A 15407-nucleotide genomic window follows, 5' to 3' on the forward strand; every position below is an offset into this window, starting at 1 on the left:
TAATGCTAAGTTAGCCAATCCCCCAAAACCAAATGCTGAATGTTTTCTCTGATATAAGAAGGCTGATTCATAGTGGGATAGGGAGAGGAAGCATAGGAGGAATAGATGAACTCTAGATAGGGCAGAGGATTTGGAGGGGAAGGGAGGGAAGATGGGGTTAGAAATGATGGTGGAATGTGATGGATATTATTATCCAAAGTACATATATGAAGATATAAATTGATATGAATATATTTTGTACACAACCAGAGATATGAAAAATTGTGCTCTCTGTGTGTAATAACAATTGTAATGTACTCTGCTGTCATATATAAATTTGGTCTTGATTTTTTTCTTTTTTCTTTTTAAATTTAGACCAAACTATATGTTGTTTGCAAGAGACACACCTTCTAGGCAAAGACAGTCACAGGCTGAAAGTAAAAGGCTGTAAATTAATATACCATGTGAATAAAGCCTGGAAGTAAGCAGAAGTATCTATTCTTATATTTGACAAACCAGACTTCAAAATAATATCAATAAGAAGAGACAAAGAAGGTCTAAAAGAGATACATTAAAGAGATACTACTCAAATTAAAGCCTTTGACAGAACTTAGTACAACAATACTGGGTGATTTCAACATACTTTTCTCACTATCAGATAGATCATTGAGATATAAACTCAGTAAAGACTCTTTGGACCTGAAAAATATTATAAATCAAATGAACTTAACAGACATCTATAGAATATTTCATCCAACAGCAGCTGAATATACTTTCTTCTCAGAGAATCATGGAACCTTCTCAAAATCAGACCATATTTTAGGCCACAAAGTAACTCTCTAAAAGTTAAAAAAAATGATATAATTCCTTACATCTTATCAGATCATAACAGAATGAAATCAACACACACACACACACAAAAAAAAAACCCTGTAAAAACTGTATAAACAGATGGAGATTGAAAAATTTACTTCTGAATGATCAATGTGTGATAAGAAATCAGGGGAGAAATTTAAAAATTCCTATGGGATGTCAGAACCTCTGGAATACTAGGAAAGTAGTTCAAAGAGGAAATGTTACAGCTATGAATATCTACAAAGGAAAATCAGAACAAATAAACAACCTAATGATGCATCTCAAGGCCCCTGAAAAGGAACAATAAACCAATTCCAAAACCAGCAAAATGAAGGATATAATTAAAATTAGAACCAAAGTTAATGAAATTGAGAATTTAAAAAAATACAAAGAATCAATGAAACAAAGAGTTGACTCTTTCAAAAAGTAAACAACATTGTTAAGCTATAGGCAAACTAACCAAAAGAAAAAGAGACAAGACCCAAATTTAAAAATTAGAGATGAAAAAAGGAGAAATCACCACAAATATCATAGAAATACAGTGGATCATTAAGAACTATTCTGAAAACTTAATACTCTAATAAACTGGAAAACCTACAAGAAATAGAAACATTTCTAGACAAAAATTACCAGCAAAATTGAATTGAGAAGACATAAAAAACCTAAACAGACCAACAAATAGTAATGAGATAGAAGCAAAAAAAAAAAAAAAAAAAAAAAAGGTCTAACAAAGAAAAACCCTGAATTCTACAAGAACTGTGATGAAGAATTAATGCCAATGCTCCATGAAATAGAGATGGAATACTTACAAGTCCATTTTATGTAGCTAGTATCACACTCATACCAAAACCAGATAAGGAAACATCAGGAAAGAAAACTAGAGACCAATATTCCTGATGAACTTAGGTGCAGAAATACTTAATAAAATATTAGCAAATCATATTCAACAGCATATTAAGAAGACTGTACCATCATGAGCAATTTGGTTTTATCCCAGAGATGAAAGAATGGTTTAACATTCAAATCAATAAGTGTAGTCCACCACACAAACAGAATTAAGGACAAAAAACACTTGGTCATCTCAATAGATTCAGAAAAAAACATGACAAAATTCAGCACCCATTCATAATAAGAACACTGAAGAAACTAGGGAACTTAGCTCAACATCATAAAGGAGATCATATATATATATATAAATCCAACATCATAGTAAATCAGGAAAAACTAAAAGCATTTCCTTTAAAATCCAGAATAAGACAAGGATGTCAACTCTCACTATTCCTATTTAGTACTAGAAATTCTAGTCAGAGCAATTAGGCAAGAGAAGAAAATAAAAGGAATAAAAATAGGAAAGGGCTGGGATATAGCTCAGTTGGCAGAGTGCTTGCCTTGCATGCACAAGGGCCTGGGTTCAATCCCTAGCATCACACACACACACACACACACACACAGGAAAAATTTTTTAAAAAAAGGAAAGGAAGAAGTCAAATTATCAGTGCTTACAAATATGGTCCTATATTGAGAAGATAAAAAAATTAAAACTCCAACAAAAGACTGCTAGATCAAATAAACAAATTCAACAAAGTAGCTGATTACAAAAGTAATATACAAAAATCTCTTTTATACCAACAATGAATCTGCTGTGAAAGTAATCAGGAAAACAATCCTATTCACAATAGCCTCAAAAAATTATCCAGGAATAAATCTAACAAAGAAGATGAAAGACTCTGTAAAGAAAACTATAGAACATTGAAGGAAGAAATTGTAGAAGACACACAAAGATGAAAAGACCTCCCATATTCATGAATAGGCAGAATTAAAATGTTAATGTAGCCATACTACCAAAGCAATATAGAGATTCAATGCAATCCCCATCAAAATATCAATAACATTCTTCACATAACTAGAAAACAGTTCTAATATTCATTTAGAAAAATAAAAGATCCAGAATAGTTTAAGCAATTCTAAGCCAAAAAAAGTAATGCTGGTGGCATCACAATATCTGACTTCAAATTATACTAAAGAGTTATAGTAACAAAAACTGCATGTCACTGACATAAAAACAGACACATAGACCAAAAAAAGGTACAGAATAGGAGACACTAGACAAATCCACACAGATACAGTCATCTGATCCTTGATAAAGGCACCAAAAACACACTGCATAAGACAGACTTTTAAACAAATGGAGCTGGGAAAAGTGGTTATCCATATGTAGAAAAATGAGACTACACCTTTTCTCTCACCCTGCCCCAACATCAACTAAATACATATTAAAGACCTAGGAATCAGACCAGAAACTATGCAATTGCTAGGGGAAAAATATATATATATGGTCAATACTTTAGCATATAGACACAGGCAACAACTTTTTCAACAGGACTACTAATGCTCCTGAAATAATACCAAGAGTTATTAATAAATAGAATGGCATCAAATTTAAAAAGTTTTGCATAGCAAAGGAAACAATTAAGAATGTGAAGAGAAACCCTACATAATGGAGAAATCTTTGCTAGCTGTTCTTCTTATAGAGGATTAGTATCTAGACTATATAAAGTCAAAAAACTCAACACCAAATAAAAATAATAATGCACTTAATAAGTGGGCAAATGAATTAAAAGACACTCCTTAAAAGAAGATACAGAAATGAACAACAATGATATGTGTGTGAGTTTCTCAACATCATTAGCAATTAGGGGAATACAAATCAAAACTACTCTGAGATTTCATCTCACAGCAGTTAAAATGGAAGCCATCAAAAATACAAACAATACTAAATGCTGGAGAGGATGTAGAGAAAAGGGAACACTTTTACACTGTTGTTGAGATTGTAAACTAAAAAAAAAATACAACCCCTATGGAAATCAGTATGGAGGTTCCTCTAAAAACTAGGAATGGAACCACATAAGAACCAACTATACCACTTATCAGTATTCATCATAAAGAATTAAAGTCATCATACTACAGTGATACATGCATGCCATTCATGCAGCACAACTCACAATAGCCAAACCATGGAACCAGTTCTTTACCTTCTTGGTTACAACAAATGCCTTGAAAAATAAATGGCACCAAATTGTGGGCTCAACATCTCTGGGCTTGCTTTCTGTATGGAATCTTGGATCTGCAACCCTTCACTACCTCTACAACTCATTGATTTTAAGGGAGGAAGGTACTGGGATCAGGAGTGCTTTGTCACTGAGCTACATCCCTAACACGTTTTATTTTTTTTATTTTAAGACAGGGTCTTGTTAAGTTGCTTAGGGTCTTACTAAATTTCAGAGACTCTCCTTGAACCTGTAATCTTCCTGCCTCAACCTCCCAAGTCTCTGGGATTGCAGGTGTGCACCACCACACCTGGCCCTCATTGAGGCTTTCTAACAAAATTGAAAAATATATTTTATCTAGCTTCTTTAAATATCATGACTTGGTTGTCTTTCCTCCTCCTAATTCCAGTTCTGTCACTAGGAGTAAGAGTAAAGCAGAAAAAGATTAATCATCACAGGAACTAAAGACCAGCTACAAATCATTTCAGTCTTGATCTTAATTGCATTAAAGTGATCTGGGAATTTCCTGTACTCTTTGCCTAACTGGCTATCAGATGCAAATAAATACTTTCTCTGTAATAATATGTAGTTAAGAACCTCAAATTAGTTCTAAAAATTTTCAAATACAGTACCTATATCCAGTAGCACAACTAGGCATACAAGAATGTAAAATCTGCCAGGAGCAGTGGCACATACCTATAAGCTCAGAGGCTCAAGAGGCTGAGGCAGGAGGATTGGAAGTACAAGGCCAGCCTCAGCAACTTGGCAAGGTTCTAAGCAACTTAGCAAGAACCTATGTCAAAATAAAAATAACAAAAAAAATGGCTGGGGATGTGTCTCAGTGATTAAGCAGCATTGGGTGCCAAAAAATAAAAATTAAAAAGACTGAAAACTAATATAAAAACCAACATTTGGAACATATTTATAAGAGATTCAGATAATGGAGTCATTAGATCTTAACATTAAAACAGCAATAATTCCTGTACTTTGAGTGCTCTCCCCCTACCCAAATTAATATGTTGAAGCCCTAATCCCCTATGTAATGATATTTGGGAGGTAATTTATTTCTGAATGAAATTAGTGTCCATATAAGAAGAGACATAAGAGAAATCACATACCCCCCCCCTTCCACTCTGTGATGGTACAGCAAGAAGGTGATTTGCAAATGAGGAACAGGGCCCTCAGCAGGAATCAAATCAGTCAGCACCTTGATTCTGGACTTCCTAACTTCCAGGACTATGAAAAATAAGTGTATAAAGTTTTAGCCACCTCCTCTCTGATATTTTTTTTAATAGTGGTCTGAGCTGACCAACACAACTAATATGTTTAAGGTGTTAGAAGACAAGGCTAGGGGTTTGGGAAGATAAATAGAAAGTATACAAATACATGGACATTCCAGAAAAAGAAAGTAACTGAAATAAAGAATTCAACTGGTTTAACAGCAGGTTAGAAACAAACAAAGAAGAACCACTGAACTAGAATGTAAATCAGAAGAAAATATCTAGACTGAAACAGAGAGAAAAAAAAGGATAAGAAATACACAAAAGAACAAGAGGCTATGGAAAACATTTTTGATTGAAGACAGTAAGAAATAATAAGCTTTCTTCCTCATAATTCTTCAAGAAGATTTTCAAGTCTTTTCTTGCTATAAACTGACTTTTTTATTGTTGTTTTTAAACAAAACATCTGAATTGGATAATCCATGAACCCATGAAATAACACAGTCAATGTGGCTGGACCTATACCAAGCCCATGTCTCAAAGGAAGAAATTAACCTATGACATAAATAATAAATAAATGAAAACTTTTGTGTTTTTTACCTTTCCCGGGGTTGTTGCTCAAGTTTTTCAAGCCGCACAACAGGTGTCTGGTTTGTCTCCTTCGAAGTAGTTGGAGTCCCAATAGTAACATTCAGGTCTGGGGATAAAAATGCTGGATATTCTACTGGTCGTGGTGTAATAACATTTCTGAAAAATGGTAATAAAGTTAAATATTGATATATATCAAAGTGCACTTCTAAAACCAGTGGTAGCTATTACTTCTTAAACCTTCTGTCTTTTATTCAGCTTGCCTATCTACCTTAAGCCATCAGAGTATAGAGTTAAGAAAGAAGAAAATAATCAGGAATTATTGCTGAGAAAAGTGCTAACTTCACTCTGCTTTCTACTAAGATCATGAGCAGCAAGGGGGAAAAGAGAGACCTGAAGAAAGAAAAATAGAAAATATCTGAGCCCAGACCTCTCTCCCAATATTTACAGCTGAATCTGTCTCCCAAGTATCTCAATCTTTAAATCTATTAATTCTATGGAATATATTGTGTGTTAGACACTGTGTTCATATGACTCCATATAAAATATTACCTCAGTTTTCATAGTAAATGCATCTAATGAGATGAAAATCATTAGATCCTACTTTACATATAAAAAGCTAGGTTATTGGGCTGGGGATGTGGCTCAACCGGTAACACGCTTGCCTGGCATGCGTGCGGCCCGGGTTTGATCCTCAGCACCACATACCAACAAAGATGTTGTGTCCGCCGAGAACTAAAAAATAATTATTAAAAATTCTCTCTCTCTCTCTCTCTCTCTCTCTCCTCTCTCCTCTCTCACTCTCTCTTTAAAAAAAAAAAATTCTCTCTTTAAAAAAAAAAAAGCTAGGTTTAAAGAGGTTAAGCAACTACCCCCAAAGTCTTGTAGCTGAGAAATGACAAAGCAAACATCTGAACACAGCTTCTTTGACAATAAAACTCATGTTCTTAAACTGTATTATGCATAGTAGTAAGCACCTTAAACTCAGTATGTCTAAAACAGAGCTCACCATTTTTCCCCTTCTTTAAATATATTATTGCCTCAGAATTCTCTGGTTCAGGAAGTAATAGCACCACATCAATCACCTACAAGTGCAGTAATTCCTTTGTTTGCTTGCTGATGCAGAGGAATGAGGAGCCCAAAGTGGCTAGATAGCAGTATTCACATCCAGTTCTGTGGAAGTCATTATGTCTACTTGTCCCCTTAGAACTAAGACTTCTAGGTCAGTGGAGGATAAGGTTACATGAAACAGAGCAAGAATTTTGCTAGAGGATCCCTATGGGTAACACTGAGTAGCATAACTTCCATTTCCACACCTTTATGCATGAACCCATGCATGAATCTTGATTATGGGAGAAAAAACAATATATATCAGTCACTGATTCAGAGCACAAACAACCTTCTAAAGAACCTTGCCCCAGACTTAAAAGTGCCACCCAGCTGCTACTGTAACTGAATCTTCAAAAGGCTATTCCATTGTTAATCCAGATGCTTCAGTATGGCAGGGAACATGATAAGACCAACAAATTTAATGATCATGGAAACAAAGCTGCATTTTGTTTGCTATGAAGTGAGTTCCTTGATTAGAACAATGCTGTGTGGAATACCATGATCATGGAAAAGGCATCTTTCAAGTTCATAAACTGTAGTTTTGTCAGAAGCACTGCATGTAGGGAAGAAAAATATGTAACTAGTGTAAGATTGGGCCCGGTCACATAATATCATTTCTGTTTGATGATGAAGTATCACTGTGCACTGCCAACTTTATGGCTTAGTGGGTCAGACAACCAAGTTAATGACAGCAGCTCAGTTTGCATGGTAACTTGGTAGCCTATGATTAAACATTCAGTCTCTACTAAGTCCAGTGTCAGACTGGAACTCTTTCTGAAAAGTAGAGTAGCTATCTGCAGGTGGTGACAGGGCTTTGTTCCAAAATTCTAAGGGTCTGTTCCATGATTCATCCATAGGGGCTTGCTAAAATCTCCAAACATACTGTCTCCATCTGTCACTGACATGTATTATGACACTAGATCTGTTGTATCATATGGGTCCAAGTGGCAGAGCAACTGGCAAAGCAGCTTGCAACTGTTGCAGAGCCTTCTCTTGTTCTGGGTTCCATGCAAAACTACCAGCTTTGGGGGTCACTCAGTAAATAGGCCATACTAACACACTCAAATGAAGAACAGGGTACCTTCAAATCCAAATTAGCCCACTAGGTATTGTGTCTCTTTTTTGGTTGTAGGAGGGACCAAATGCAACAATCTCCTTAGAAGGGATATCTCAACATGCCCAATATCACTGGCCCTTAGAAATTCCACTGAGGTAGAAAGCTCCTGAATTTCTGCATATTTATTTCCTACTCTCTGATGTGAAAATGTCTCATTGATAAACCTAGGATAGTTGCTACTTCTTATTCACTAGTCCAATCAGCAAAATTTTACCAATGCAATAGGCCAGTATGAGATTTTACAGAAGGAAAACGTGATCAAGATCCCGGGAAACTAAATTATGACCTAGGGCTGAGAGCTGATATACCTCTGAGGCAGGAGAAGGAAAGTGTAGCGCTCTTCTTGCCAGTTAAATGCAAACTGATTCTGATAGTCTTTACTAGCAAGTAAGGAAGAAGCAGCATTGACTGGATCTATAGCTGTATACCAGATACCACCAGATGGGTTAATTTACTCCAAAACTGGTGCCACAGCTGCAACTGGACTCATCACCTAGTTAATATCACAATAATCCTCTGTCAGTCTCAAAGCCATATGTCTCTGCACAGACCAAATATTCAATAAATAAAGGATCAATTACCTAGGTAACTTGCCCAAAGTCATATAGCTAGTACTGGAACCCAACTAGTCTGGCTCTAGTGCCTGAATTCTTTTTTTTTTTTTTTATACTGGGGATTGAACCTAGGGGTGCTTAAGCACAAAGCCACATCCTTGCCCTTTTTTCATATTTTATTTATATATAGGTTTCACTTAGTTACTTAGGGCCTTGCTTCGTTGCTGAGGCAGTCTTTGAACTCATGATTCTCTTGCCTCAAACTTTCAAGCTGCTGGGATTACAGGCATACACCATCCAGTGTAGATCCTGTTTTTTTTTTTTTTTTTTTTGGGTACTGGGAATTGAACTCAGAGCCACTCAACCACTGAGCCACATCCCTAGCCCTATTTTGTATTCTATTTAGAGAAGAGACAGAGTCTCACTGAGTTGCTTAGTGCCTCGCTAAGTTGCTGAGGCTGGCTTTGAACTCATAATCCTCCTGTCTCAGCCTTCTGAGACACTAGGATTACACAGGCACCACCACACCTGAACCTGAATTCTTAATCGCTATACCTTGCCTATGCCTACTCCTCTCTCTCACATTATTCCCCTCCTTGCTCCTGTGCTGCTCTTAGCTACTCACAGCTAACTACTCACTATCCACTCACAACTAGATACGCAATACAGCATAGCCTTATATATGTGCCCTCTTTGGAGAATGTGTTCCCACACCCCTCTGAAATCATCTCAATGTATCTTTTTTTTTTCCAAAATCTTACCTCAAACATTTCTTTTTTTGTAGCCTTACTTGATAATACTGTCTTCCCCAACTCCTCAGAGAATTAAAAGCATATTAACTGTCCCATGGTTCTTTATGTTTAGCTCTGGAAGGGGTCCTAGAAGGGTTCTTATCCTATCTGCATTATAATGCTAGTTATCATTAATTTTTTGCATATTATCTTTTCATTAAACCATGAGATTGAGGTCAGCAACCAGATCTCATTTATCTTTGTAGTTTCAGTGCCTGGGGGATACAGCAGACATTCAGTAAATTCTTACTTAATCAATAAACAGAGGGGAAAATGTCAATATGTAATGGAAACAATACAACAACTTTATTATTTTCACAAGTCACAATACCAAATAGGTGATATATATTTTTAATACCCAGTATTGGTGTGACTAGGGAAAATAGGCATTTAGAAAACAATTTTGCATTCTATATGGAGTTCCCTCAATACCATTTCAGATTTTTTTCCACTTCTTATTCTTTTTTTTTTTAATTTTATTGTTGGTTGTTCAAAACATTACATAGTTCTTAATATACCATATTTCACAGATTGATTCAAGTGGGTTATGAACTCCCATTTTTACCCCGTATACAGATTGCTGTGTCACATCAGTTACATTTCCATTGATTTACAAATTGCCTTTCTAGTGACTGATGTATTCTGCTGTCTATCCCATTCTCCACTGTCCCCTCACCCCTCCCCTCCCCTCCCCTCCCCTTCTCTCTCTCCATCCCCTCTACTATAAATCGTTTCTTCCACTTATATAATTTTCCTCCTACTCCTCCTTTCCTCTTATATGTAATTGTGTATAACCCTGAGGCTCACCTTCCAATTCCATGCAATTTCCCTTAACTCTCACTTTCCCTCCCGCCTATCATCCCTGTTTAATGTTATTCTTCTTCTCCAGCTCTTCGTCTCTACCCTGTCCTTGGTTACTCCCCTTATATCAAAGAAGACATTTGACATTTGTTTTTTAAGGATTGGCTAGCTTCACTTAGCATAATCTGCTCTAATGCCATCCATTTCCCTCCAAATTCTATGATTTTGTCATTTCTTATTGCAGAGTAATACTGCATTGTGTATAAATGCCACATTTTTTTAATCCATTCATCTATTGAAGGGCTTCTAGGTTGGTTCCACAATCTTGCTATTGTGAATTGTGCTGCTGTGAACATTGATATAGCAGTGTCCCTGTAGCATGCTCTTGTTAGGTCTTTAGGGAATAGACCGAGTAGGGGAATAGCTGGGTCAAATGGTGGTTCCATTCCCAGCTTTCCAAGGAATCTCCATACTGCTTTCCAAATTGGCTGCACCATTTTGCAGTCCCACCAACAATGAACAAGTGTACCCATTTCCCCGCATCCTCGCCAGCACTTGTTGTTGTTGGACTTCTTAATGGCTGCCAATCTTACTGGAGTGAGATGGTATCTTAGGGTGGTTTTGATTTGCATTTCTCTGACTGCTAGCGATGTTGAGCATTTTTTCATGTACTTGTTGATTGATTGTATGTCCTCCTCTGAGAAGTGTCTGTTCAGGTCCTTGGCCCATTTGTTGATTGGGTTATTTGTTATCTTATTATCTAATTTTTTGAGTTCTTTGTATACTCTGGATATTAGGGCTCTATCTGAAGTGTGTGGGGTAAAGATTTGTTCCCAGGATGTAGGCTCCCTGTTTATCTCTCTTATTGTTTCTTTTGTTGAGAGAAAACTTTTTAGTCCCATTTGTTGATTCTGGTTGTTAACTCTTGCGCTATGGGTGTCCTATTGAGGAATTTGGGGCCTGACCCCACAGTATGTAGATCATAGCCGACTTTTTCTTCTATCAGACACCGTGTCTCTGATTTAATATCGAGCTCCTTGATCCATTTTGAGTTAACTTTTGTGCATGGCGAGAGAAAGGAATTCAGTTTCATTTTGATGCAAATGGATTTCCAGTTTTCCCAGCACCATTTGTTGAAGATGCTATCCTTCCTCCATTGCATGCTTTTAGCCCCTTTATCAAATATAAGATAGTTGTAGTTTTGCGGATTGGTTACTGTGTCTTCTATTCTGTACCATTGGTCCACTCGCCTGTTTTGGTACCAGTAACATGCTGTTTTTGTTACTATTGCTCTGTAGTATAGTTTGAAGTCTGGTATCGCTATACCGCCTGATTCACACTTCCTGCTTAGCACTGTTTTTGCTATTCTGGGTCTTTTATTATTCCATATGAATTTCATGATTGTTTTATCTATTTCTACAAGAAATGCTGTTGGGATTTTGATTGGGATAGCATTGAACTTATAGAGAACTTTTGGTAATATCGCCATTTTGATGATGTTAGTTCTGCCTATCCATGAGCAGGGTATATTTTTCCATCTTCTGAGGTCTTCTTCTATGTCTCTTTTTAGGGTTCTGTAGTTTTCATTGTATAGGTCTTTCACCTCTTTTGTTAGGTTGATTCCCAGGTATTTTATTTTTTGGGGGGATATTGTGAATGGAGTAGTTGTCCTCATTTCCGTTTCAGAGGATTTGTCGCTGATATACAGGAATGCATTTGATTTATGAGTGTTGATTTTATATCCCGCCACTTTGCTGAATTCATTTATTAACTCTAGTAGTTTCTTTGTAGACCCTTTTGGGTCTGTTAGGTATAGAATCATATCGTCTGCAAATAGTGATAATTTAAGTTCTTCTTTTCCTATTTTTATGCCTTTAATTTCTTTCGTCTGTCTAATTGCTCTGGCCAGTGTTTCGAGGACTATGTTGAACAGAAGTGGTGAGAGAGGGCATCCCTGTCTTGTACCAGATCTTAGAGGGAATGCCTTCAATTTTTCTCCATTCAGAATGATGCTGGCCTGTGGCTTATCATAGATTGCTTTAACAATGTTGAGGTATGATCCTGTTATCCCTAATTTTTCTAGAGTTTTGAACATAAAGGGATGCTGTACTTTGTCAAATGCCTTTTCTGCATCTATCGAGATGATCATATGGTTCTTATTTTTAAGTCTACTGATGTGGTGAATAACATTTATTGATTTCCGTATATTGAACCAGCCTTGCATCCCAGGGATGAATCCTACTTGATCATGGTGTATAATTTTTTTGATATGTTTTTGAATCCGATTCGCCAGAATTTTATTGAGGATTTTTGCATCTAGGTTCATTAGAGATATTGGTCTGTAGTTTTCTTTCTTTGAAGTGTCTTTGTCTGGTTTAGGAATCAGGGTGATGTTGGCCTCGTAGAATGTATTTGGAAGTTCTCCCTCTTTTTCTATTTCCTGAAATAACTTGAAAAGTATTGGTGTTAGTTCCTCTTTAAAGGTTTTGTAAAATTCTGCTGTATACCCATCCGGTCCTGGGCTTTTCTTAGTTGATAGTCTTTTGATGGTTTCTTCTATTTCCTCTATTGTTATTGGTCTGTTTAGGTTGTCTATATCTTCCTGACTCAATCTGGGCAGATCATATGACTTAAGAAATTTATCGATGCCTTCACTATCTTCTATTTTATTGGAGTATAAGGATTCAAAGTAATTTCTGATTATCTTCTGTATTTCTGAAGTGTCTGTTGTGATATTGCCTTTTTCATCCCGTATGCTAGTAATTTGGGTTCTCTCTCTTCTTCTCTTCGTTAGCATGGCTAAGGGTCTGTCAATTTTATTTATTTTTTCAAAGAACCAACTTTTGGTTTTGTCAATTTTTTCAATTGTTTCTTTTGTTTCAATTTCATTAATTTCAGCTCTGATTTTAATTATTTCTTGCCTTCTACTTCTTTTGCTGTTATTTTGCTCTTCTTTTTCTAGGATTTTGAGATGATATATGAGATCGTTATTTGTTGGTTTTTTTCTTTTTTTAAGGAATGCGCTCCAAGCAATGAATTTTCCTCTTAAAACTGCTTTCAATGTGTCCCATAGATTCCGATATGTTGTGTCAGTGTTTTCATTTATCTCTAAGAATTTTTTAATTTCCTCCTTGATGTCTTCTATGACCCATTGATCATTCAGTAACCTATTGTTCATTCTCCACGTGATGCATGATTTTTCCTTCCTTCTTTTATCGTTGATTTTCAGTTTCATTCCATTATGATCAGATAGGATGCATGGTATTATTTCTACTCCTTTATATTGTCTAAGAGTTGTCCTGTGACATAATATATGATCTATTTTTGTGAAGGATCCATGTGCTGCTGAGAAAAATGTGTAACTACTTGATGTTGGGTGGTATATTCTATATATGTCAATTAAGTCTAGGTTGTTAATTGTGTTGTTGAGTTCTATAGTTTCCTTATTTAACTTTTGTTTGGAAGATCTGTCCAGTGGTGAGAGAGGTGTGTTGAAGTCTCCCATGATTATTGTATGGTGGTCTATTAGACTCTTGTACTTGAGAAGAGTTTGCTTGATGAACGTAGCTGCACCATTGTTTGGGGCATATATATTTATGATTGTTATGTCTTGTTGGTGTATGGTTCCCTTGAGCAGTATGCAGTGTCCCTCTTTATCCTTTTTGATTAACTTTGGCTTGAAATCTATTTTGTTTGATATGAGTATGGACACTCCTGCTTGTTTCCGCAGTCCATATGAGTGGAATGATTTTTCCCATCCTTTCACCTTCAGTCTATGTATATCTTTTCCTATCAAATGCGTCTCCTGTAGGCAACATATTGTTGGATCTTGTTTTGTGATCCATTCGACTAGCCTGTGTCTCTTAATTGGTGAGTTTAAGCCATTAACATTTAGGGTTATTATTGAGATTTGGTTTGTTCCTCCAGTCATATTTGTTTATTTATGTTACTAAACCTGATTAGTTTTCCTCTTTGGTTACTTTCCCCCCTTTACTGTCCTACCTCCCACTGATGGTTTTCAATGTTATTTTCAGTTTCCTCTTCCTGTAATGTTTTGCCAAGGATTTTTTGAAGAGATGGTTTTCTAGCTGCGAATTCTTTTAACTTTTGTTTATCGTGAAAGGTTTTAATTTCATCTTCCATCCTGAAGCTTAATTTCGCCGGATACACGATTCTTGGTTGGAGCCCATTTTCTTTCAGTGTTTGAAAAATGTTATTCCAGGATCTTCTAGCTTTCAGAGTCTGTGTTGAGAGATCAGCTGTTATCCTGATTGGTTTGCCCCTAAATGTAATCTGCTTTCTTTCTCTTGTAGCTTTTAAAATTCTCTCCTTATTCTGTATGTTGGGCATCTTCATTATAATGTGTCTAGGTGTGGATCTCTTATGATTTTGCACTTTTGGCGTCCTGTAGGCTTCTAGGATATGGGATTCTGTTTCATTCTTCAAGTCTGGGAAGTTTTCTCGTATTATTTCATTGAATAGATTGTTCATTCCTCTGGTTTGGAGCTCTGTGCCCTCCTGTATCCCAATGACTCTTAAGTTTGGTCTTTTAATGTTATCCCATATCTCTTGGATGTTCTGCTCATGGTTTCTTAGCAGTCTTGCTGAACTGTCTATGTTCTTCTCAAGTTGAAATACTTTGTCTTCATTGTCTGATGTTCTATCTTCTAAGTGATCTATTCTGCTGGTAGTATTGTCAATTGAGGTTTTAAGTTGGTTTATTGCTTCCTGCATTTCTAGGATTTCTATTTGTTTGTTTTTTATTACTTCTAACTCCCTGTGAAATTGATCTTTTACTTCCTGGATTTGTTTCTGTAGTTCCTTGTCAATGTGATCTTTCATTGTCTGATTTTGCTGTCTCATGTCTTCCTTGAGACTCCAGATCATCTGAAGCATGTATATCCTGAACTCTTTATCTGACATTCCATCTGTTGCAGCTATTACCTCTTCTAGAGTTGAGTTGACCTGCATTGCTTGTGGTCCTTTCTTTCCTTGTCTTTTCATGTTGCTTGCGTTTCTTTCTGCTTCGTGAAACTGTTGTGTTTTTGAAAATTTTCCCCCTGTTTATTTATGTTGCTCTTGTATATTTGGGATATCTCTCTTGTAGGGCGGGTAGTGGCTGTGATCCTCCTCTAATCAGGGTGATCTATCCACTACGCTGGTTGGTCGTAGGTCTGCCCGCCCTACGGGCACGGGTGGCTGCTCTACTCTGCCCCCACTCCAATTGTGGTGACGTTCCTACCACGTCCTCGGATCGTTGGTCCTGATCCGGACGTGGGCAGCAGCTCTTCTCCACCCCTACTCCAATTGATGTGACGTGTCTACCACGCTGGTCGGCCTCCAAG

At 36.6% G+C, this 15407-nt stretch overlaps 1 protein-coding gene across 1 annotated transcript in view; it reads right to left on the reverse strand.

Annotated features, from left to right (window-relative positions):
- The window catches only part of C2CD6 (C2 calcium dependent domain containing 6), a gene marked incomplete at both ends in the record, with an annotated part of 178613 nt that overhangs the window by 92217 nt on the left and 70989 nt on the right, over window positions 1–15407 (reverse strand). Inside the window, 1 exon segment of the mRNA XM_081261738.1 lies at window positions 5702–5848. Within this exon segment, the coding sequence (XP_081117864.1) occupies window positions 5702–5848 (147 nt within the window).

The sequence above is a fragment of the Spermophilus citellus genome (genome assembly GCF_964194105.1).
Source record: "Spermophilus citellus genome assembly, chromosome: 11".
In the NCBI taxonomy this organism is placed as follows: Eukaryota; Metazoa; Chordata; class Mammalia; order Rodentia; family Sciuridae; genus Spermophilus; species Spermophilus citellus.